The sequence below is a fragment of the Aphis gossypii genome, chromosome 1 (genome assembly GCF_020184175.1).
Source record: "Aphis gossypii isolate Hap1 chromosome 1, ASM2018417v2, whole genome shotgun sequence".
In the NCBI taxonomy this organism is placed as follows: domain Eukaryota; kingdom Metazoa; phylum Arthropoda; class Insecta; order Hemiptera; family Aphididae; genus Aphis; species Aphis gossypii.
Window position 1 is genome coordinate 63,524,385 of NC_065530.1, and position 25,843 is coordinate 63,550,227.

At 28.7% G+C, this 25,843-nt stretch overlaps 4 protein-coding genes, 2 long non-coding RNA genes and 1 other non-coding gene across 8 annotated transcripts in view; 4 read left to right on the forward strand and 3 right to left on the reverse strand.

The window, feature by feature from the left end:
• Positions 1 to 1,780: 1,780 nt before the first annotated feature.
• LOC114132941 (uncharacterized) lies at positions 1,781 to 6,441 on the reverse strand. Its single transcript, XM_050197472.1, has 8 exons — positions 6,132 to 6,441; positions 5,572 to 5,635; positions 4,950 to 5,118; positions 4,550 to 4,672; positions 3,572 to 3,627; positions 3,085 to 3,163; positions 2,854 to 2,982; positions 1,781 to 2,294 (listed from the first exon to the last, which is right to left on the reverse strand). Exons 1-8 carry the CDS (start codon positions 6,232 to 6,234, stop codon positions 2,079 to 2,081), a joined length of 939 nt encoding a protein of 312 aa, XP_050053429.1. The 5' UTR covers positions 6,235 to 6,441; the 3' UTR covers positions 1,781 to 2,078.
• Trnag-gcc (transfer RNA glycine (anticodon GCC)) lies at positions 3,801 to 3,871 on the forward strand. The gene has a single exon. It is a non-coding gene; the product is annotated as a tRNA-Gly (tRNA).
• A 242-nt stretch (positions 6,442 to 6,683) lies between the features above and the next one.
• Positions 6,684 to 11,116, forward strand: LOC114131739 (uncharacterized). Its single transcript, XM_050198516.1, has 5 exons — positions 6,684 to 6,849; positions 8,331 to 9,208; positions 9,674 to 9,801; positions 9,891 to 10,067; positions 10,967 to 11,116. The coding sequence occupies exons 1-5, from the start codon at positions 6,825 to 6,827 to the stop codon at positions 11,049 to 11,051; spliced, it is 1,293 nt and encodes a 430-aa protein (XP_050054473.1). The 5' UTR covers positions 6,684 to 6,824; the 3' UTR covers positions 11,052 to 11,116.
• A 30-nt stretch (positions 11,117 to 11,146) lies between these two features.
• Positions 11,147 to 12,804, forward strand: LOC114131740 (protein yellow-like). Its single transcript, XM_050198518.1, has one exon. The coding sequence runs from the start codon at positions 11,330 to 11,332 to the stop codon at positions 12,485 to 12,487; it is 1,158 nt and encodes a 385-aa protein (XP_050054475.1). The 5' UTR covers positions 11,147 to 11,329; the 3' UTR covers positions 12,488 to 12,804.
• Positions 12,805 to 14,085: 1,281 nt separating this feature from the next.
• Positions 14,086 to 18,924, reverse strand: LOC114131741 (pre-rRNA 2'-O-ribose RNA methyltransferase FTSJ3). Its single transcript, XM_027997043.2, is given in 13 exon segments — positions 14,086 to 14,420; positions 14,484 to 14,598; positions 14,601 to 14,670; positions 14,974 to 15,176; positions 15,238 to 15,547; positions 15,635 to 15,786; positions 15,851 to 15,924; positions 15,990 to 16,276; positions 16,353 to 16,604; positions 17,716 to 17,862; positions 17,954 to 18,261; positions 18,339 to 18,638; positions 18,715 to 18,924. Coding segments are annotated over 13 exon segments (2,517 nt in total). The 5' UTR covers positions 18,782 to 18,924; the 3' UTR covers positions 14,086 to 14,188.
• Positions 18,925 to 19,305: 381 nt separating this feature from the next.
• On the forward strand, positions 19,306 to 22,580 carry LOC126549431 (uncharacterized). Of its 2 annotated transcripts, none has more exons than XR_007603540.1 (3): positions 19,306 to 19,711; positions 19,811 to 19,966; positions 22,179 to 22,580. It is a non-coding gene; the product is annotated as an uncharacterized LOC126549431 (long non-coding RNA). The 2 variants fall into 2 exon arrangements; XR_007603539.1 differs by lacking the exon at positions 22,179 to 22,580 and adding an exon at positions 20,309 to 20,435.
• LOC126549426 (uncharacterized) overlaps positions 20,715 to 25,843 on the reverse strand; it is a 29,567-nt gene continuing 24,438 nt past the window's right edge. Inside the window, exon 3 of the long non-coding RNA XR_007603537.1 lies at positions 20,715 to 20,801. This is a non-coding gene — a long non-coding RNA (uncharacterized LOC126549426). The remainder of the gene's footprint in view (positions 20,802 to 25,843) is intronic.

The following is a 25,843-nucleotide window of genomic DNA, read 5'->3' on the forward strand; positions in this document are numbered from 1 at the left end:
AAAAAAAAACTCATTAGCCCAGTTTCTTTTTAAATGACAGGGAATATTTCGTGGTAATATTTTAAAGGATAGGTATATTTTTAATGAAAGTGTTGTATGGTTGATTCATTTTGAATGAAATCTTTTGAACTGGTTTTAGCAGATGAGTTAACTGTTTATAATTTAAGTCGTTATGACTAATGGAGTGCTGCATTTTGTTATGTATAACACGGATCACCTCTTAATGTGATTGGTTGACTATAGTAAGTTTAATTAGGGTGAATTTTCATGGGCTTATTAAGTTTATAAAATTTTAATGCCGTATGACTATATACTGGTTAGTGTTCCAAGTGTTTGTAAAAGTAATATATTATTAAGATTTAAGACGTACGCGTTAGATTATAGTATAGGACATAGGTCGATATTGATGTAGGTGTGAGTTGAGTTATTTTAGTTTAGTGTGATTCGATTATGTAAACCTTTTATCCAGATTCCGAAGTAATACCAAAATATACTTAGGTATTTTATTGATATGATTTTAAAAATATTTGGCTCTTTTTTAGCTATTAATATAAATATTTAATAATAATATATTTTTTTTTACACATTGTAAGATTCTTAGTTATAAGGCACAAATCCAATGCCATATTTAACTACTGTGCCCGCTGTAAGCACTGAACTGTCGCCCTTTTATATTATAATTGTTACTGAAAGATAATTCATTATAAAACATTTTTTTCCCAATTGTGAACTGATTAATATTATTAAAATAATAAAAACTCTAAATACGCTTTTGTTTTCTTCGCAATTTTTGATTGGAGAATTTATTAATAATAGCTTTTAGCTATATATATATCAATGTTCAGAAAAACTATTTTTAAATTTTTACCCTTAAGTAGGTACCAATAGTAATTTAATTACTTCAAAATTATTTTCAACATTTTAAATTACATTTTGAAGATTTGATTGAAAATAAAGACACTCGTTTGAAAATGATTACCCCAAATCCAAATAACAAAATGCTTGAAGTTTATTAATTTTTGGAATGATTTCTTCCAATAAAAATTGATTTAAATATTTTTCCAAACTTATAATTAGTTTACGAGAAAAACACTTAAATGGCTATATATTAGAAATTTGCTTCTGTTAGCAAGTGTTTACCAAGAAGTATAGCACTGCACCGAACTTAAAGATATAGGTTGAGCGAAAGTCAGTTATAAGTAAGGCTAGAATTTATATACAATAAAAAATTGTAAAATATGCATTTTATTTACCAAAATATGCAAAAATAAATTTTTATTATTTCTAGAGTATTATTATTTATCATATTCAAAATTTAAGTTAAAAAAAATCAAAATCCCAAAAATCTATAAATTTGCAATTATATGCATTGTGTTCAAAATATGCAAAAAAAAATTAGTTCTATTTAAACGAGAATAAGCCAAATCTTGGATAAATCTGACAACCTAAAATTTGGACTTAAGGAAAAAAACATGCGAATGCATATAAATCCTAGCCTTAGTTATAAGTACATTCTTGGTCTTGCTAACTTTGTTAATTTATATGTTTATAATTGTTTAATTTAAATCTAATCTAGAAAAAAGATTCTATTTAATATACTTTCATTTAAAACAAAAATACAAAATAAGAACTTATATGTAAAAATAATATTTAGTATATTATTAAGATATAGAACATATTTTTTTTCAGAATTCTAAGTAACTTATTGAAACTTTAAATATTAATCTAGAGATTCTTACACAGATAATTAAAAATTAAAAGAACAGAATAAAATGGTAAGTTAATAAAAAATGTATATAATTCCAAATAATTGAATATATTATAAAATTGAAAAATTAATAACTAAATTATTTTGTTAACATTATTTGATCATTAGTCTTAAGATTAACTAGTTTAAACTTTAAATACAAATAACATTCAATATAAAATTTTTTTTTTAAATAATTAAAATACAAATACAAATACAATACACATTAAACAATATACCTGTATGAATTTAAAATAATGGTTAAACAAGTTTAATTAGGTATCTTATTACCTTAAGATGTTATACACTTAAGTTAGTGTAACATATTATATCAAATTCTATTTTTGCGTTTGTGTGGGGGTGGGCAAATATTTACATCATCAGGTGAAATTAATTCCGCTGGTTGAATCAATAAATGATCATATTGTCCATCCCTGGCTGTGGTTTCCTTAGCATGATTTGCATATTTTTTTATAAAATCTGTTGCTAGTTTTGTATCCACATCATTCATGTATAGTCTGTTACCCCAAGTAACAAGCACTATCGGCTGAAAATAAAAATAAAATAAAATATAAATAGGTACAATTTTAAATATAATTTATAATCTTACAAAATCACACACTTGGAGGAAGACTAGGGATATATCGATTTTAGAAAATTAAAAAAACTTAGTGACCAAACCACTTAACTAATATATTTTAAAAGATCTAATTCGAAAAATAGGCTATGGTTCCATACAATTTTTTAAAATAATAGATTTATTTAATTTTTCATCCAATTAGTTTTAAGCAAATGTTGAAGAATTTATTGTACAAATGGCAAAGTTATGATTACATAAAATAAAAAAATATGTTTAACAAATGCATTTTAATATAACTATGTGTAAACCTAATTATTTTATATAGATGTAAAAAATACCTTTCGTTATGATCACCTCTACACAAATTTGTAGTTTTTGTTCACAACAAAAAAGCCATAACTTGGTAAATTGTTAGTTATATAAAGGTATGATCTATAATATTATTATCACCAGCCCCCAAAGGTATATATCTCTTTCACTCCCTTGTACAGTCTATCTCTGCACACTCGGTATACATAATACGAACCCGATCTTCAGGCACCAAAGTGTATGGAGTAATAATATGTCTGAAAAGACAAGCTTTTAAAGCTGCCTGCATACGAACAATCATAACTGGATGAGTGCATGGATGATACAACATAACTACTGCTCCATGCTGAAAAAAAAAATATAAAAATATTAGGTATGTTATATTAAGTAATACCTAAAATAACTTAAAAGTATCTAGACAGGTAGAAGCCATTAGTAAGATACAGACCTCTAAATTGTGTAACCATCTTTGTTTTGGTAAAAATGTATATTCTCCGTATCTGGCCCAAGCAGGACGATGTGGACCACTATCAAAAAATTAAAAACAAATATTATTATATCATAAAATTATACTTAATATTAAAATTTTTAATACGTCAATAACATAAGTTCTTAGTTTATCAACTTTTGTATTGTTTAGTCAATTGGTAAAATATTAAAAAAATATGAAGTATTAAGATTTAGAGCGGAAAAAAATATTAAAACCATGAACTTGAAAATGTATTTAAAAATGTAAATAATACCCAAATTTTATTAATTTATAATATCTCTTAAAGCGAATTTATTTTTCAAGATGTTGAATAATTAATGTAATGTATTATATGAAATGCTATTTTGAAAAATACTTAGAAAACATTATCTATAAAATTATTTATAGATATTTATAATTTCACATACAAGTAGATAAAAATTTAAATATACAAATGAATACTTACAATGAAGGAATATCATGGTTATAAGATATCGATTCTTTCATACACACGTGATTAGCCTACAAAAGAAAAAATGTTGGTTAAATTCTTAGTAGTATGTAATACATACTATGTATTGAATAAAAGAGTAAGGTAATTAGAAATTAAATTTATAATTTAATAATGTAATATTGTATTATAAATGTCTATGTTATACACTAAATACGTAATATATCTAACCCTCTTTCAACAAGCATCAGTGGTTCAGTGGTAGAATGCTCGCCTGCCACGCGGGCGGCCCGGGTTCGATTCCCGGCTGATGCATAAATTTTTTTGCTTTTTTTTTAATCATTTTTTTCAAGCTAAAATATTTTAAGTTAAAATTTTTTTTATACTGATAAATCGGAAATGAAAAAAAAAAATAATACAAATCATCAAATTTTATATGACTGAATAACTTTCTCATTTTCTCAAGATTTATAATTAAAAATAAAAACATCAAGGAGATAACTGTTCTGCTTTAGAGTAGATGTCAAGTGAACATAGGCATTAACTATTAAGTACTGCCAGTACTGGGGAGGGGGATTGAGCAATATATGCTCATTACACCTACATGCACTGCTGTAATAAAGCAGCTGGTATCTTAAACTTCTGGTAGGGAGGCATATTCCCCTTAAGCCCCTCAATTTCCACCTACGATTTAAAATTATTTAAAATGGTTAATACAATAAAATTTTAACATAGTATTAAATCTATGAATTGTATTATATTTTATAATAGTAAATGTATGAAGTAAATATGCTACCTAATAGATATCTATTAAAATAATCAAGGTTACGGTTATTATTATTAGGTAATTAGGTTTAACTGGTATAAGCAAAAATGCCCAAAGCTAGCATTAGGCAATTTTGGGGTATAATTTATAAATGTGAAAAATATTGTAATATAATGGGAACAAATATTGATATTATGTAAACACAGTATAACTTTAATAACAATTACCACATAATATTTAGGCACAAGATCTCTCTCCAATAATGGTTCAATATCAGTTACTGGTAAAAATTGACTTTGCATGCATGTATAATTGTACACTGATCCATCCCAATCTCTGGTCAAATTTGTCTAAAATTATAAATATAAATAATCATGAATTATTAAACTATAGAATATAACATTTATATGAAGAAATAGTAGTTAATCATTAGCATTAGGATATCAAATATCCTTTAATACTAAATTTTGAATTTTTTTTTGACAATATTTAAACTTATTTACTCTTTTAGTTTGTAATTCATTTACAATTTCACAACCAAAAGTACAAACAAATAAAAAAACCGTAAATATTGATAGGTAACTAATTATAAATGCAATATTATATTTATATAAATTATAGAAAAACCTTTCCATCATCACATGTAGAATTGATATCCATGGATCCCATTGTTACCATGTTTTTCTTTTGTTTTGGGGCACTATATACAGCAAAATCTTCATTTTCTGTAACAATTTTTGAGATACTACCATAATTTTCTCCATTTGAACGGTCAGGTAAATATCTACCAGGCCAACTGTAATTAAAAAAAATTATATTCATCATACTAAATAGAAAATTTTAAACTAACTTTTCATACTTAAAAAATATATATTTTAATGTATTCAATTACAAATAGAGTTGTACAGTTATCACAAGAATTAATTAAGCAAGGTTTAACTATTTTTATTTTAAAAAAATGAATACATTTTACTAGTATATTTAAATGAATTTATATTTCAAATTGTGAACTTATGGGACTCAACACAAACATGTTCAGTTAAGGATTCATTATTCTCTTGAAGAATAAATAAAAATGTATACTAGTAACAAAATTAAATCAACAAATATCATTTTTTTAAAAATATATTCATTTTTGTCAATTAAAGACATAACTCAACAGTTATTCTGGCATTCACACTCCGATTATGTCATTGTTTTTGATATACTTATGATTATATAAATAATTTAAATGATAAATATAACTAACTTGTTGTGCTTATTGGAGTTATCAGTAGGCTTTAAATTAATAACATCAACTGACATAGGTACATCTGAAAATAAAATGTTATCATCAATATTTAATATCCAATGTACTCAAAAAATTATAAATTACTAATTTTAAATTCTGGGATATTTATATAGGTCGTTATTATTTTATTATACCTAGTATTATTTTACTAATTCATTACTTATGTATTATCTATGATAATATATCATTATTCTTTAATCAGAACAATAAGTAATTAATCAGGTATTTTATGTTTTCATTGAAAATATTAATTTTTATTTATCCGAACATACAAGAATTAAACATTATACACTATAATTTATATAAACAGGTATAACAGAATGATAATTCTTATTTTACATAGATCTATTTTAATATGTACCTATATTATTTACTGTAAGTGAGTAAATATTTTAGTATTTAAAATGTTTAATACCTACTACATATAACAAAATTTCTTAATTTTACAATAATTCACAAATGCCAATAATAGTGTTAAATGTCAATTATTCATTGATATTATGTTTTGAATTACTCACTATGTTGTTGTAATTGAAATGAAGTTTCTTTTTCATTCGCTAAAGTTGATGCCCACAAGAACACTAAATGTAGAACACAAAAACCCGTTCTTAAAGAAAACATAATGTTCAAATTTCAAATACCAATAACTAAACACTGAAAAACTAAAATAAAATATGCAATGTTAAGACATCTTCACCGATGATTCGATGACGCTCAACTAATTGAAATTGCTCGTTAATGCTCAATTAAGCATGAAATTAATGAGATTGAAAATAATTACTTTCTCAAATAATTCAAACTAATTATTTGGTTGTTTTGAAATCATTAATATACCTTATCACTACGAAATTTGATAAAATCATTGATAGCAAGGTAGATGATATGAAAATCATCAAAGCATTTATAAAAATAATTAGAATTTAGAATTATAATTAAATTTATTATTTAACGGAATAATGTAACTAAAAAATATAATTAATTTAATTTAATCCATTAATTATATTTTATTTTGGTAAAATTACTTTTATTTTCGTATTATAGAAATTCAGTTTGTTACCTCCTTGAAGTATCTGCGCGTCACCGATCACCATCAATTGAGGTTATAAACAAATCGACTATTTCTCTTTCCTTGATTCTTTCACTGAAAAGTTGTGTTCGCGTTACTTCTTTTAGTTACATTAACATCTTTTTATATTTTATAATCCGGTAAAATGCCACCAAAAGGTGAAAAAAAAGGTAATTATACACGTATTTATATTATTACTACTGTACTAAAGCAGCAATAAATATTTTGTATGACATTTTGACGGTCCATTTTGTGCCGTCACTATAAGCACATGGCCTGTCGCTGAATTCCAATCTCGGTTTTCATTGAATAATATTTTATAAATTTGTTCAGAATGTCCGTCGCATGCTTACATAAATACCAAATCTCATTGATGTATAGTACTTATTACATGTATTTACTATTTGTCGTAATTTAATGTTGCTCGATGCAATTGTGGCAGCGATTAATGTCTGAATAAATAATTTTAATTTCCTATTCAAATACACCATTTTTACTATTATCTACACGTAATACGTATACTACCTATAAGGTATTAAATTGATTTTAACGATTTCTATAGTTTATTTTGCCCTTCCGCAACAGTTATAATTTAGAAAGTATTAATTATCTTTTACTTATGAATTTTAATTTTACTGCTCTTACCTACTCAACAACTACATTATTAATTATTAAGATAGTAAAAAATATATTTAAATACCTTCCTTCATAGTAGTGTTCAATTTCTTTAATCATTATGTGTGATTAATTTTCCATTACAACCATGCTTGAACCTGAAAAACGTTATACTTATTAGAAGATAAGATTAAAGATACTAATTAAACCATTGTAATATTAAAGATTTTCAATTAAGATATTTGAGTATATCGAATTAAATCAATTTTATATTCTTTTGTTAAGAGTTACACATGGTGATGTACCTTTGAATTGTACTAACTTCATATCGAATGTTAAAAAAAAAAAATAATAAATTTTTTATATACAAGTTAAAAAAAATTATAGGAAATTAAATACCTATGTTTTAGTAGATCATTATTATAATGCAACAGCTATGATCTAATTAAAAATAAAAACATACTATTGTATGCCTAGTATTGTGTACCTAGGAGTTATTGCAAAAATCTAACCTTAGGTAATTAATTTAATTTTTATAATTTTTTATCTTCATTTTCAAAAATTAAAAAGTATTTTTTAACTATAGGTATTTTTAGTTAATATATATGTATACATTTATAATTAGGTATTTTAATTTGTTATAAATACCTAAGTATTCTATAATTGTATTTTTAATCAAAACCTAGTATATTTGCATGTGCTTGTCATATGTAATTAGGCTAAACATTTGATTTCACCCATAGTTTTTTTGATTTATTTCTCATCCTAGTTAAAAGTATATTATTTCAATTTTCAATAGTATAAAAATATTTTTATTGATAAGTATAATCTGACTAAACTACATTATTTAGTTATGTAATAAGAAAATGCATTACAAGAAGTTAGTTGTATATTTTTTTAATGTTTAATATGCTTAAAGATGTTTTATTTCATAATTTATTTATTTATACTGCCTAATCCTATTTAAATATATTTATAATATTCTTTTATAATTTATTTATTTATCTAATTTCTTTCATTTTGTTATTTATTTTAGCTAAACCCGCTGCTTCGGGCAGTGGTGGTGGAGATAAGAAACCATCAGGTAGTGAAAAGAAGCCTGCAGCTGCTTCATCTGAAAAGAAACCAGAAAAGAAGCAACCTGCACCAGCTCCTTTACTTGATACCAAAAAGCCCGCTGAAAAGAAATCTGCAGACAAAAAACCTGCAGCTGATAAAAAACCAGCTCCCGAAAAGAAATCTGCCCCTGAAAAGAAGGCAGCACCTGAAAAGAAAGCTGCCCCAGAAAAGAAAGCTCCGGCTGATAAGAAACCCGCAGACAAGAAATCTGCACCAGCAGCTGCTGAAAAGAAACCCGCTGATAAGAAGAAGGATGATTCTAAAGCTAAGGCTGAATCTTCCAAGAAAGCTGATCAATCTAAACAGGGTAAGAGTGCAGACAAAGGTACCAAACGACCATCTACCGAAACTGAAAAGCCTGGACCAGCTCCTAAGAAATCTACAGCTAGCAAAGCTACTGATAGCAAATCTAAGAAGGAGCCAGAAAAGGCCAAAAAGGAAGCAACCAAGAAGAAGGCTGCTGATGCACCAAAATCTGCCCCAGCGGCCAAGAAAGCAGCAGTTGATCCAGCTGCTCCTAAAGCAGCTAAAAAAACTGTTGCTAAAAAGGACAAGCCCAAGTCAGCAACCAAATCTAAAACAGGAGATAAGAAAGAAACTAAAGCTGCTGATAAAACCAAGAAACCACTTAAAGGTAAATCAGCCGCAGCTAAGAAATTAATTAAGGGAGCTGCTGCTGCTGCTGCCGCTAAGCTCAGGAAAGAAAAGAAAGCTGATAGTGCCAAGGGTGTTAAAGGAGTAAAAGTTGGATCAAAACGTGATGCTGTTAAGAAAGCACTGAAGTCTAAAATCAGGGTAAATTAAAATCTAACATCATAAGTAATATTATGATGGAAAACTATTAGTTAGGGGATGTTGGCATATTATTTGTTTTACTTTGATTCATGCACAACAAAGCAAATTGTTCTTAGGAAAACAAATTTTATGTTAAGTTGAGTGAATTGACCTTAATTAATTTTAAAGTTGGGTTAATTATTTATGGTAACAATATGGTTTAATATTTTTAATAACAGTTCAATTTTTTAGTAAGTTATGAGCTTATAGCATCTTACAATTTAAGTGCTTATACATATATTGCATAAAAATTGAAATATTATAAACAGATGGGTCAATTAACTTAAAAGCTAACAGTAGAAGATTGGTTTTCTTAATCTTAAATTGTTCATGTCGATTGTGAGTCAGATGGAAAATGCAAATAGTGCAATGACATGCTCTTATCTTAATATGATCATCAAAAAATAAAATTTTATTAATTTTTAGACTCTGAAAGGGCCCCATGGTACTAGAATTCGCAAGATCAGGTATTCCGTCCATTTCCGTCGCCCCAAGACTTTCCAACCACCAAGGAACCCCAAATACCCAAGGAAATCAGTTCCCAAGAGAAATAGGTAAATTAATAATTAAGTTAACTATTTGTGTTATATGGTTTAAAAATATATATGACAAATATAATCTAATACATATTACAATTCAATAGGATGGATGCTTTCAATATAATCAAATTCCCCTTGACAACTGAATCTGCTATGAAAAAAATTGAAGACAACAACACCTTAGTCTTTATTGTACATTTACGTGCCAATAAGCACCATGTAAAAGCTGCAGTTAAAAAGATGTACGATATCAATGTGGCCAAAGTCAACACTTTGATCAGGTAATTAATAAAATATATAGGGTTAATAGTTTATATGTTACTTTTTGTAATATTTATTTATCATATTATATTTAGAGATTGTGTGATGATCTAATGAGAATCTCTCAGAGGAATTAAAATTAATCTTATGATTGATACAATTATTAACTGATAATTTCTAAATATACTATTATTACTTAAATATTGCATTATTTACTATTCATTATTATTTAATGTTAAAACATAAAATCATTTAACCACCACAATTCATATGATGACTTATTGAGAATCTCTCAGATATTAAAAATAATGTGATTGACATGTTTATGTCTGATGTAACAAATATTGATTAGGTACTGTTAATAATGTGTAGATTCACACACAAGAAAGATCATAAAAAACTAAATAAAGTGATGACTTTGAGAATATCAGATATTATTTATAATAAATGTTTGAAAAAATTGTACTGATAGTTTTTGATCAAATTTAAGTATTATATTATTGGTAATTACTACCTTATTACTATAATTTTTTATGAATTAACCGTGTATAATATTCAATGTATTTTGTTTATAAAAAAAAAAAACGTTAGGTTAGATTAAGTTGTTATATGATGACTTATTGAGAATCTCTCAGATATTCTAAATTATATGATTGACAAAATATTTGTCTGATAATTTAAGTTTTTATTCAATAATTAAATTATATACATAAGTGCCTATTTTATGCAAACTATTGTTTTAATTAAATGATGACTTTGAGAATATCAGATATTACTTGTAATAAATGATTGAACACTTGTTCTGATAGTTCTTATTAAAATATAGCTTGAGGATATCGTAAAGTTTAATGTGCTATTGAAAATATATTCTGTCCCTACTTGATATGTATTTACCTGACAACGAATATTTCATTTTCAGGCCCGACGGCAAAAAGAAGGCGTATGTACGATTAGCACGGGATTATGATGCATTGGACGTTGCGAACAAAATTGGTATCATATAAACGCCTGATTGTTTCATATTTACTTTTATTTTAATAAAATAAAAAAAAAAAATAAAAAATCCAAATCTGTATTCCTTTTTTTTTTTTTTTGATCGTATCTTTCACCACAAGAGGAGGAGGAGGTTACACGTTATAATATCGTGAAAAAAAATCCTCTGGTTCCATAGCAACTCGTTATAACAATAATGCATAAAATCATATAGCGATGTCGGCGACCTAATCGCGAATTTCGTGCGGTCTTTAACGCGTACGCCAAGTCTGACGGCTTTAGCGGTGTCATGGCGGCGGCGGCGGCGGTACTGCTGTTCGTCCTAGTGTCGCGGATCGCGGCGACCACCGACAAGTACGGTACGTTTCTGTTGTCCGGCTCCAACCTCGAGTGGCCGTCGGTGGCCGAGGAGAGCGGCGACATACTGTACGGCCGGTACGAACCTCGCAAGATCCTCGTGCACGGGTTCCAGATGGACGGCGACCGCGCCTTCGTGACCATGCCGAGGTTCACGAAGACCGGCGTGCCGTGGTCGCTGGGCGTGTTCCGGTTGGACGCGTCGGACTTCGAGCCGGACATCCGGCCGTATCCCGATTACGGTCATTACGACGGGAAGTCGTGCGGCGGCGGCGCCGGTCGAGCTTGTATCGTCAACGTGGTCGACGCGTACGCGGAGGCCGGCGTGCTTTGGGCCCTGGACACGGGCACCGTCAACGTGCTGTGGAAGCCGTTGCGACTGGGCCCGGCCCGGTTGATCGCCGTCGACCTGGCCACGGACGCGGTGATCCGGGCCGCCGACCTGTCGCCGGTCACGTGGCCGGACAGCGTGCTCGAGCACGTGGTCGCGGTGCGCACGTCCTGCGGCCGGCTGTACGTGTACGTGTCGGACGTGGCCCGGCACAGGATCGTCGTGTACGACGCGGCCGCGGACAGGCTGCACACGATCCGGCTGCCCGAGACCGCGGCGGCGGACGGCCACCGGCGGCCGGCCGTCCTGTACCTGGTGCCCGTCAGCGTGGCCGGCCGCTCGTACGTGTACTTCACGTACCGGCACAGCGGCTACGTGTTCTCGCTGGACGCGTGGTCCCGGGACAGCGTCGCTCACGGCGCCGTGTCCGAGGTGGGCGTCAAGCCGGTGGGCATGCACGTGCTGGGCTCGGACGGCGGCACCAACGTGTACTTCCGGACGTCCGGCGGCGGCGGCGGCGGCACCGACGTGTGGGCGTGGGACGTGAACCGGCCGCTGGACGTGCGCAGCTTCGTGCTCGTCCACCGCAGCTACCTGTACCTGACGCCGACCGCCGTGGTGGCCGGCTGGCGGAACACCGTGTGGACGGTCGAGTCCAACTACGACGAGTACGCCGCCGGCGACGTCGACTGCACCGGTGCCAGGACGCTGTTGCGACCCCTGAACGGCGGCGTCGACGACTGCAACGGGTTCTTGTAGGTCTCTTCTCGTGTGCTCGATCGTCGTCGACTCGTGTATTGCATACTGTGTGCAGGTTTCTACTCTTAATTTTCCAGTTTTGCACCGGTCTTCTTTCCTAAAGCTTTAAGTTTGATTTCTCCTGACGATCGCTTTTTTTTTTTTGTAAAATAATAAGTTTATCAGTATCCAAAGTGCCAACTCGACCACAAGGTTACACACTATCGTTTGTGCGGTTACGAGTGAGTTACATATTGTTATTTTGCCAATTTAATAAACAGATTATAATGAAATACTATGTTTTTTCGATAATTTTGAATAAATTGTATATAATTAAATATGCTTTAACGAGTTTGGTCTTTCGTTCTTCACTATAGAATATAGATTCTAAGAATTCGACTTCAATGCCTTCCATTCGTGTCTATTGATAACATTTCAGTGATTTAAAAAAAAAAATCTCCGGTCAGGTCTTAGACTATAAGTACTGTCTAAGATATAAGAATAAAGAAAGTATATACCGTATACTATAGTATACTACTTGACGTTTATAGACTATAGTACTGTATTGAAACAATACTATTAAATTCTTTAATTTGCCTACTTTGAATTAAATACATTCGATTATAATAATTTGTATTAATTATTCTAAGTCATTCTTTATTTACAATAGGTATAAATGGTGTAATAAGCCTCTACTTTTAACGACAAATCAAAAATAAAATAATTTCTTTTGTCATGCTTGCAACGAAAAATTATTTTTGGTACTGTTTGAAGTTGAAAAATGACTATAATCCATTAATAAAAAAGTGTGTACACTTGGTGAATAACTTTAAGTATAAGAGTTATTTTATCAATAGAAATAGAACAAAAAGTTACTTTAACTATTTGTAATTTAAATTAATTAATAAAATTATCAAAGAAGAATGCAGATTTTGGAAATTATAACATGAAGTCATACTTATTGAGGTTCTTCTGTGTTAAATATTTAATATTGAATCATTTTGAATTTTTATTTCTAAATAAACACATAAATTCCCTAATGAATCAAAGTATATTAGTTATAAACTTAAGAGTAAATTAAGGTAAGAATTAAACTAATAATAACTAATATTATGAAGTCCAAATTTTTTTATAAATTAAAAATTGTGTATTATTCATAAGAATCTAGTAATTTATATAGAATTATTATATACTCCAATAATCATTGTAATAAATATAATATAAAAAAAATATTAATAATTATTATTATTTAAATATATAAATATATTATAAAATAATATTTTAAAGGGGAATAATAAAAAAATCTCATTAAGATAAATAATGGTGTAATGTTATTTCAACATAAAATATAAATATGCTATTATTTACTTAATTAATGCGTGTATTGGTATATTATAGTTAATTACGTTTTTTTAATGAATATAGTAAAAAAATATAAAATAAAATATACATATTAATATATTCAATTGTAAGTTAGTATTATTTTCCAGGGGTTGGAGGGGGACAAATGTTTTTCTTTCTGCTCAACCCATTAATGAGTGCCCATGCCAATAATTTATTTAAAGACTAATGATTTTGGTAGAAGTGGATAGGATTATAGGAATAAAAACATAAACATATTTGGAAATGGGTGGAAAAGTTAATTTAATTAGAATAAACACAACAACAATAATAGTCACAGAGTAATAATTATAATAAACCTTTCTTTTTTTAATACATTTTTTATTTATGACCTCGTCGTGTTTTAACTAATGGCTTAGCTCTAGCACCCTTTTTATTTGATTTCTTTTTGTCCATTCGCATTTTAGCACGCATATCTTTCTTCATTCTCGGATCTACTACTTTGTATGGTCCTTTCACGCCAGCCGGACGTTTCGCTCGTTTGGCAGCCGTGTGTTTTTTGGATACAACATATTTTATTTCTTGTTTAGGCTGTTTCAATTTTTTGTAAATCCTAATTGAAAAAACATTTTGTAAATTAAATTGTATTACTGGAAAAAATTATAAAAGCACTTACTGTCTGACTTGTCGAGCTTTTTCGGCATCTGTAACATCAGTATTTTCCACAACACCTTCCAACTTCTTCTTTGCCTTTTCCATTTGACGTAGTGCACGCTTCTTCTTTCTAGCTTAGCTTCACCAACTTTCTTAATAGGTCTTATATTTATATCTTCATGTCTTTTACCAAATTCGTCCACTAGTTCCTAAAAAGAGGAATATTATACAATTAATATTATATTTATAAATAATGATAGTAGGAATTCAATGTAGTCTGTTTCTGTTTATAATTTCTTTAAAAACTGAAATTTGACAATTTTTTAATTTTTAATATTACAAATGTATAAAATTTGTTCTCCGGAAAACGCAGCGACAAATTCAAATATGTTTTTAAAATTATAGCTTTACTAGATTATAGTAAAGAATATTCCAAAATTTTATGTTGCAAGTGTGTTAGACAAAAAAATTAACTACATTGAATCTTATTAACAAAGTATTTTCAAATATACCTTAGGTACAGGCACGTGTTTGCGCATGTGTTTTGCTTCATCATCTACAAACCAATCAGGTAGATCTTCATCATTGAACGCAAACCTATTCCAGGCAGCATCAATAATGTCTCTTTTCATTTTTTTTGAAGAAGCCATCATTGTACCCAAAGCAAGACCGTCATCATCCAAAACTTTAGCATTCCTCTTTTTCTTTTTTTTACCTATAATAAAAATTGCATTTAATTATTTAATACAAACAAATAATATATTTAGGTTCTTTACCTGCTGGTGTAAGTACAGGTTTATCATCCCATTCATTTATAGGTATTGCAGCACTTTGATCTTCAGCTTCACTGATTTCAGATTCAGAATCGGAGTCTGTAGTTTCGTCATCATCAGCATCATCTTTTTGGTTTACTTTTATATTTTTGTTGGGTTTTTTTAAATTACCCTTTTCACTTTCATCATCATCATCATCGTCATCATCTAAATTGTTTCTATACAATTTCCCACCTTTAGATTTAATTACAGCAGCCATTTTTTCTAACTCGTAATCTTCATCTTCTTCTCTTTCTACATCTTTAAATATGTCCTATACAAAATTTAAATTATTTAACTATTCATAATTTCAACCATTTTATAATAATGCTATTAAATATATTATATTATAGTCATTTACTTTGTCAAACCAAAGTTCAGCTTTAGAAGTACGCTTGTCCTTTACATCTCGATAATCAAGATCAGTAAGTAGAGGATGGTTTTCATTTGGATCAGCAAAAGTGACTTTTTTTTTGGGTAATGCCTTTGATGATAGATTTTTATCTGAAAAACCTATTAAAACAAATGACATTTAAATGAATGCATTTTTTATAAAAACAAACAACAATTAAAATACCTAATCCTTCAGTATCACTATCAACTTCATCTGATGAATCATGTTCTGATGCACTTTCATCTGAACGGTAAAACCTACACAAATAAAATATATGATAAAATTAAATTAAAAATAATAAATTAATATTTTTCATTATTACATTCCAGATTTGTCGAGGTATGTATTGTTTGGATCATATTTCACTTTTTTAGGTTTAATCTCAACATCAGAATCCTCAGACTCAACTATATCTGGTTCTTGATCAATTACAGTGTCTAAAGCTTTTTTTGTTTTTATATTAGACAGTTGAAATACACCAGTTTCACGTTCTTCAGTTGGCCCCAAATCGTCTTTATGCACCATTTTTAAATTCATTTTAGTCTGTAACTTTGTTCTTTCTTTGTTGGTTTTCTTCTTCTTGCGTTTTAATTCTCTCCTTTCTTCATCCTATATTACAACCAACATTCATTTTAGAGTTATAAATTAAAAATAAATAACAATAAAATTTATTAGATATACAAACCTGCAACTCTTTGATTTCTTTATCAACTTCATCCAATTCTTTTTCGTCTTCTGATAGCTCAACATTATTTTCTTTGTTTTCATCACCAGAATCCACAGTTTCAACCTTCTCTTCTTTATCTTGGAACACTTTCCACCAGTTCATAAGTGATCTTATATCTTTTCGGCCTAAAACTTTAATATCTTTACAACACTCTTTTATTTCATTTGTTGTACTTGGATGGTTAGCTATTACTGGATCATCTAAAACAATCTAAAAAAGAATAAAACAATTAAATAATTTAATATATTGAGTGTCAAGTTGCCACAAGTTGGTGCATAAGCATATTTTGTAACAACAATATTTTTTTTTTCATAAATGTTAACTGTAATATTTAGGATAGAATATTTTATACTCTGACCTACAAGAAAAGTAAAATGTGTTCTAATAAAAACATGTTGATGCATCCTACTTATTAAACATACTAAAAATGTTAGACTTGGTCAACATTGGTTTCTATAGTTTGTCTTGGTGTGCAAAATGCTTTACTTCTTTCGTGGACGAGTATAAAAAAACAAAACTGATATCACTATAATATTTTTATATCTTCCTTTGTATAGTTTTATACTTATAGTATATGACAAATAGTAGTTTTGATAATGTCAGCATTATTTATTTGCCTTTAGACAGGGTGGTATTTATAGTTTGTATAACTTTTAGAACATATAAAATTAAATAATTCTTTACTACCTGTAAGACCTTGTGATTAATTTGACATTGGTTGAGAAGTGGGGACATACTTTGATATATTAACAATAATAATCGAACAAATAATATTTTATATTTTTAAATATGGTTCAATTTTTACTTTTAGAATGACTGTATAATTGAACCATTAGAAGAGTTGATCACTGTATTGATATACGTATTATTTTAAGATTAAAGTTGGTATTTTTGTGTTTAACAGTGGATCTAAGAGTTAAAATTAATAAAAGATTTAAAACTTTATCTAAATTATATCGGTTTATGTAAAAATTATACATATTTAAGGTGGATAATTTATATATTAATTAATTACTTTGATTGTATTGATATGAATTACATCACATGAGTAAAATGTACACTATTCGTTTGGATCTCAACTATAACAGTGTAATATATACATATCTAATGCTATTAAATTTTTAAGTTATAATAATTATATATCAAACTACAAGGAAAAATGAAAAATATCATTTACAAATACTTAAATGAATCAGTCAACATTAATAAACACTTTTAAAGTTAATAAATTATGATACTAAAAAAAAAAACCCCTAACAAAAATATTTAATATTGCACAAATATACTCCTAGTATATTATTAATAATTAATGATAATTTACTTCATATGCATCTTGTAGTGCTATGGCTGGGTTTTTAGCTTGAATATAAGTTGATACTGGTAATTGTTTAAATAATATAGTTGTGTTATCCGGATAACCTTCAGCCTTTGGTTTCTTTTGAGTTTTGCTTTCAGAATCCAATTTTACCTAAAAAAATACATATAAGCAATAAATAAAATATTTATTGACTTGAGAAGTTAAAAATTGTTAAACATAAAAATATATAATTATCAATTACTTGTGGATTGACTTCTAAGTCTTTGAAAACATAATTTGGATTAAAGAAACGCATATCTAGTTTTGACGGTTTCAAGTAATATTGACAAACAACAAATATTTCAGCAGACTCGCTACGTGATGCTTGGGGTTTGGTAGCATGTACTTTTTTGAAAAGTTGTTTAAATACCCACATAAGAGCATTGTAATCTTTTGATCTGAAAACTTTAGTAATGAACCATCCACCTTCCCTGAGATTATGACAACATAACTTCAGAGCACTCAAAGTGAGACAAGATTGAGAATAAGCATCATAAATCCAATTTTGACCTAAATATAGATGTAATTTAATATACAAGATTGTAATTAAAAATTTAAACTTATAGAAGACAAAAGTATTTACTGACCAACATTGGGAGCTCCATCGTTTAACACAACGTCCGCTTTGTAGGTCTGAAGCTCTTTACTGAGAGCTGACTGACATTGAGGTGTTGTAATATCTTCTGTTAAACATATACAACCAGGTACTGGTTTTATAGGGTACAAATCGATTCCAATAACAATGCTGGAAACCGGCATATTCTGTTTGGCCACTTGCATCCATCCTCCCGGAGCAGCGCAAAGATCAATGAGAACACGGGCTTTCTGCAGAAACTCGAATTTTCTATTCAACTGGAGTAATTTGAAAGCAGCACGAGATCGAAATCCTATTTAAATATCACACGGAATTTAGAAATGATCGTTATTAGAGAGGTTTATAATAATAAAAAAAAAATCACTCACCGGTTTCCTTAGCTAAATGGTAGAACTTATCTTTACGCTGTTTTCCAATTTTACTTTTTTTACCCATTTTGATGTGAACGAGTACAGAATGCTATAAATTTAATACAATAAGTGACAAAGTCACTAATAATAATTTAAATTATATTTTACACATCGTACCTAGTAATTAGGTATTTTAAATTTCGAATAAGTAATGTTTTTGAATAACTAAGTAAAGTGATAAGTTATCTTGTTAGGTTATGTATACACGTGATACACGGCCAATGTGCGTGCGCGGATATCAAGGAGGTTATGAATAGACATTACGCGGGTTTACGCTTGCATTTGAATGATTACAATTACGACTGGCACAACTGCTGTTTTTGGCCAAAAAGATAAATAATGCGAATAAAAGAAAATAATTAAATTTGTCGATAAACTAAAGGATTAAGCTCATGATATATAAATACAGCTAATGTAGGTATATATTTTACAGTTTTTATGATATTTTTTATAATGTGCCTGTGTCTGTAATTTTAAATTATTGTTTCCAGTAAAACCACATTATGTTACTTTATACGATAATAATAATATGTGTACTGAATAAACGCATAAAATCGTAATAATTGTGGCCTATTTTGTGAGTGAATTATTAGTATTATGACTTTTTACTAAAATTGTATACATTTGTGTTGTGTTAGGTTCTTTGCTTAATAGTTCGATGGTATGCGATATCTTACAGTTGTGACGAGCAACGACATCATTTACAAATTACGTTTAAAATATTTCAATACAACATAGAATTGATAGTGTTATGCATTTTCAAAATTTCTTTTTACGTTTGCTATACTGATAATAAAAAAATCGAAATGCAATTTTGTGATAACATATATCAAATGCACGCGGCACAATCAATAATAATAAATAATATTGTTCACCCAACACCCGCAGTAATAAACTAATAAATTGTAGTCAAATGTATCTACACAAAATACAAATCCACAACACATTTACACATGTAAGTTTGAGATACTACAAAATAATTGTATAGACTATCTATTTCGTTAATTTATGTAAATATATATATATATATACGTATATATTTTTTTTTATGCAGTGGCGTCCGTATAATATTGTATAAGAAAATCGTCTTTCCATTTTTCCGATTCGAGCTTTGTAACACGAATATAGCCGTGTAAGTATACTCGAAACTCGAATATATGTTTTTGATGAATGATCATAATTCTGCACAGCAAGTCCGATGAAAATTCAGGTATTTATATACTGATATTATGCATACTTATATAGTCATATAGAAGTTATGAAAAATAAATCATAATGATTTATTATATAGGTATTTATACATTTTTATAAGTACCTTTATGTTTTATATACAACTGTAGAGTTTCGGTTATTTGATAGTTCACATTTAACTGCTATTGTTTTATTATAAAGGTTAAAAATGTTTAAATAACTATTAACTACTACTTATAAATTTATAATAGTGTTCGGTTGTTAAGTAAAGTTATTATTATTAAGTATAAAGTTGTTTGTCTTGACTGATTGTTTGCGCACGGGAACTGAATGGATTTGGATTTGTTATAATACTTACTAGGTATACTTTGTATATGGGTACACATAAGACGGTACTTAAAATCCGGCCTTGGAAGTTTCCACGAACACATTTCGGCAAACAAGCTAGAAATAAAAACCTTTATGTTTCGCTGGTTTATCACTGCGCCAACTGTAAGTAATGTAATATTGTATAACTCTTATAAGTATGCCACATCCCACACGGGCTATTGCCAATTCGCCACAACATATTTTTATTACATTTATTGAATATTATATTATTTTTGTACACGCGTTATTATTTATTGTACCTACGATAAATATATAACGATTTTATAATGTTTTTATTCATTTGAAATGTACATTATGTGAAACCTTTGACCTCTATACTTACATAGTTATATTCAGGATGATCCACCAGCTTATAGCTATATATATATATATATATACTGGCCATGGAAGTATGGAACATGAGTACTTGGCACTGATCGAGCTTCACTCCTCTTTCGACGAAAGGGCGAAATATCTGTTGGTATCTAGATAGCACAAAATATAACAAATGATATGTCATAATAGTTATCATAATTACAACTTAAAACAGTTACATTAGTTACAATCAACAATTAACTATATATCATAGGTGATGATTTGCCAGTGGGGCATTTCTCCTCAATATTTTTAACTTTTGTCATTACTTACTTAATGTAATGTAACTACTAACTACCTACATGATTTTTTTTTGAACTTAGCTTATTTTTATATGAAATAATTACGAATGAGTTTTTGGTATGATAATATTTTACATAAATTGCCAAGATTTCAAAATCTAACAACACATTTTTTTTTAGATTTTATTAATACTTCAATAGCTATTTTAAATTTTAATTAATTATTTTAATAATTTTTTTTAAGTTTTGAATTTATATTACGGACTATGGTTCGTAATATTAACTATGAAGTTTATTTATACACAATCATGCGATTTCCTTGAATGAGTAATATTTAATATTTGTTCAATAATAGACGTCATAATAATAATGTGATGGAGTTAATCCTCTCTCCATGGACGGTGAATGATATTTTTAAATGTCATTATATGATTAGATATGGCCAATGTAAAAAAAAAATATAATATCTATAATAATTGGGAATTAATAAAAATATAATAAATTATGATATTTTAAAGACAATAAGTAAAAATAATATGTTTCCTAATTTACTTGAGATTTTACAAGTAACCAAATGGGTCATAGTTTTGGAAATAAGCACTGCAGTTTGCGAACACAGTTTCACTGTTTTGAGTAAAATTTTGGCAGATAACACAAGTTTGCCAAATAACAGGTTTAATAATTCATTTAAATTATACACGGAAAGATATTTACAAATAATTGATATCGTAAGAACTTAGAATTATAGATACCTTTGCTTTTTTCTAAAAGTAAATTTGTTAAATTAAAATAGATTTAGTACTTAGGTATTAAAATATTTACTAAATTACTATTTGATTGAAAAGAGTGGTGTTATTTCTTGAAAAAAAAATCAAAGATTTATATACCTATACTTATCAATAAAATCAAAATTATTATTCATTTAAATGTTTTTAATCTTTGATAGTATATTTGAGGGTGCGTGGGACAAAGCCCCTGGTGGTTACTTTATTTTGCCGTAAAATACTATATAATAGATAGCCCCCCCCCAAAAAAAAAATTCTATGAAATCTTTGATTATGCTAACTATAACATAATAATGCCAAGGTATTAACAAGAGTATAACGCAATAACGTCGGAGTTCGACGATAAAAATATTCGTTCGATTTTACGCACGCGGTGGCCTTGCATATTGTATAGTCGTGTCGGGCCGTCGGGCAGTTAACCTACATAATATTTTATATTATACAGCAATATTTCCAACAGGAAATCGGCAACACTCGTCTGCGTTCATTTGCGAGCTGTCGGGATTTATTATGTCGTGCGGGTGCGACCGTGCAGGGTATCTGCGTCGCGATTTTTTCAATCACTTCCGCACTGAATTCGGCGACTTGCGTAAACAACGACATGCCAACGAACTCGTTTAATTTGATGTCATAACCTATTGTCTTATTATAATATAATACGTCAATATATCACGATTATAATAATATATTCTGTACCCAACATTAAAACCATGTTTGTATAAACAATATATTGCAAACAGTTATCGGGCAATCGCCAAACACATATATAAATTGTCGCATTTTGCAGTTTTGGTTAGCAGCCTGGGTAGACGATATACTATTGTGATTATATTATTTATAAATTTATTGTAGGTACAATACTTTTAAAAACGATTATGAATAAGTAATAATAAATTAAAATGTGTAGTAAGTTTAGACCTACTATATATAGGTACTACTAGGTTATCTACTATAGTAGTCAGTATTAAAGTATACAAACAAATACATATTTTGATCTTATTTAATAATCGAATGGGAAGTATAATAACTACTAATAAGTAACATCTAATGACTTTCATTTTATATATACCTAAAAAAACCTAAGTAAACATTACATACCTACATAATTTTAATAACTATAAAAACAGCAAAAACGAATACAAATCATTTAAAACGTAATAATATTTTCAATCAGTGGATGTGAAGGTTGTAAATACATTTTAAAATCGTTATACATAAGACAACGAGCACGCATCGATAAAGCAATATCGCTTAATAAAAACATGTCTTATTATGAAGGTACTTATAAGGTAGGTTGGTGAAATTTTGAATTGGAAAACTTACTCCTTCGCTATATTAAATTGTATATTTTGTACATAATGTGATTTTTTTTAAAAAAAAAAACGGTGTATCGTGGCCTTTTACATTAAGTTCGCAGATATTCCATATAATTGTTGTTCTAAATGATACTGTGACGTTCGTTTAATGTGTACAGTGTACAGTGTGTTTGTAAAATGATGGCAGTTATTTTACACTGTGAAAAATACGTAAAAATAGTTTGTTTAGGAAAAACTGTCAATCAGTGGTTGTAAGCCTAATATAAGAATTATAATTTTGACATTTTTTACGGTTTTATGCATGTGTATTCATTAGTCATCGTAATAGATCATATACTATTATTTTATACAACACGCCAACACGGTGGCATTGCGCTTTTACATTTGATTATTAAACTCAACTTTAATATCAACAGTGGTAATTTATCATATATTATGTATTTATGTGTATGAGTGTCATGGCCTCATGTATATAATGTAAGAAATAGACCTCCATCTCCGTGTTGCTTCATTGCTCTTAGAGAAGTAATCTGCATATTGTTGGTATCGACTTGTTAGTTAATAGTTACCCAGTCAATATATGCTATTATTTAGTTATTATTTATTAATGTGTCTATTAGTGTTTTGAAACAATTTTTTGTATTAGTAAAAATATTGCTAACCAATTACCAGCCGGCCATGTTATCTAATCGTTAATATTACATATTATGCTAATTTACTGAAAAATAACTAAATAATTTTCATTTCCGAAAATAGTGTGTAGTGGCCAATGATATTGACTATGATGTGATGTGCTATGCAACATTTGTTTCTAGTTTATTTTTTGGTAATCGTGATTGTTTATACTAAAGTCATATTAAGTTATTTTTAATTATGTTATAAAGTTATAAAAACAAATATACATATAATAGCCATAAAATTATAAAAGTGAATTCCATGTAAAAGCCTTTGTTGTGATTTTTCTCATGGATTATCATTCTTTCTTTATATTATGCTTTCATATTTCAATAAATGAATAATACAATTATAATAATATCCAATAGTTATGGGTTGATTTGTATTTATTATAAGTTTTTACAAAAATAAGAAGAATTAAAAAGACACGGAGGTGCTTCTGGTAATTCATCTGCGTGGTGATTCAAATTAAAACCTTCGTTTTAGTCTGAATATATTATAATATAGTGGTGACCTTTGCTAACCTATCATGATGATGTGATGATATATAAATTATAAACCAATGCATGTGTTTTGCGTAGTTTTCTGTAATTTAGCAATACATGAATATTCTGTAAAAAAAAAATAGATAAATGCATAACCTTGCAATAGATTATCGAAATATTCCGTTTTTTATAAGTAATAGCCAATAGGTAATGCATGCGAATATTATTATTATAATATATTCTTAATTTAAGGTTTTTAAGAGATATCTATAATATACTTATTACTTATTATATGCAACACTAGTTCTATTTAGAAATTGTAGTATTTTTTATTTTTTGTTAAAATTGCCTTTCTTTGTGCATAGTATAATTAAAATAATTATTGTACTTCTACATGATATAATTTAAACATTTTCATAAGTTTTATAATACATCTAAGCAAAGAGTATTGTTTTTTTAATATTTTCAAACTAATAAAGTGACTTTATTATTTAATGTATTTTTTACATCCTAATAAGTCAACTTCTATGACTCTATTTAACATTTCTTTTATAGGCGCAATTAGGTAGGGGCTTGGGGGATCTTAGCCCCCCCAAATATTTGACTAGCCCCCTCAAATATTATTATTATTTCCGATATTATCAATGTTGCACATTCCATAAGCAAAATATACACGCATTGCATTTGTTCTAGCCCCCCCCCCAAAAAAAAAATTGACCCTAGTTGGGCCTATGCTTTTATAATACTAATTTTAATATTTTTCTTTATTCATGTAATTATACAATTTTTCAAAATGTTTAATAAAAATATAAGAATTTATATTTTGAACAAAACCTAAACCGTTAATTAATTTTACAAGACATAACATTACAACTTAAAAAAATTTTAATTTATAAAAATATTCTTGTAAATAAAGCCAAATAAAATCAAGCAATATAATATTATAATTCAACGATTCTACTGATTTTAGTTTTTGTATAAAGGGTCTCGGGTCCATCCATTCAGACTTTAAAGATTAGAAATTAGAATATTAATTTTATGTATATGCATTACATAGTGCACACCCTTCTTACTTAATACTTAGTTTAATAAATATCTCGACATTTTTAGTCAACCGATGAGTGATAATGTAGATAATGATGATTATAGAAATAGAAAAATCTCAGGTTCTTCACATTCACAATTCTTTATACTATTATATTAGCAGCGATTAAATCGAGGAAGACGTCCTAGTCATCTTACCGCTGACTGCGTTTAAAAGCCGCACACTTAAACTGATTCTTCAAACGGTATGCTAAAGTTTTTAAGTTTAATCAAAACAATTTTTCTTCCAATATAAGTAATTATTTATTTAAAAAATTTATCATTTTAAATTTTTGAATATATAAGGGGGTACATAACTTTTAGTTTGTTAAAAATAAATTGATCAGTGAGCTATACGAGTATTGCAACTCACGTGCAACATCCTACATACCGTTTAGTATAAGCGGTTATACAATAGACGCATTAAAAGGCTACGATACCAACTGATCCAAAGCGTCCAAGATGCATAATGTAAATATAATTAATGCGTCTATAGTGATATTTGTATTTGATTATATTTAATATTTAGGTAGGTATTATGTAATGATATTTTTGCTACGTATTAA

Coding starts and splice junctions, on each gene's coding strand:
- LOC114131740 (XM_050198518.1), top strand. CDS start 11,330: ATGGCGGCGGCGGCGGCGGTACTGCTGTTCGTCCTAGTGTCGCGGATC.
- LOC114131739 (XM_050198516.1), top strand. CDS start 6,825: ATGCCACCAAAAGGTGAAAAAAAAG. Junction 6,850..8,330: donor ACCAAAAGGTGAAAAAAAAG/GTAATTATACAC, acceptor TATTTATTTTAG/CTAAACCCGCTGCTTCGGGC. Junction 10,068..10,966: donor AAAGTCAACACTTTGATCAG/GTAATTAATAAA, acceptor TTTCATTTTCAG/GCCCGACGGCAAAAAGAAGG.
- LOC114132941 (XM_050197472.1), bottom strand. CDS start 6,234: ATGTTTTCTTTAAGAACGGGTTTTTGTGTTCTACATTTAGTGTTCTTG. Junction 4,673..4,949: donor CTACATGTGATGATGGAAAG/GTTTTTCTATAA, acceptor TTATAATTTTAG/ACAAATTTGACCAGAGATTG. Junction 2,983..3,084: donor GATGGTTACACAATTTAGAG/GTCTGTATCTTA, acceptor TTTTTTTTTCAG/CATGGAGCAGTAGTTATGTT.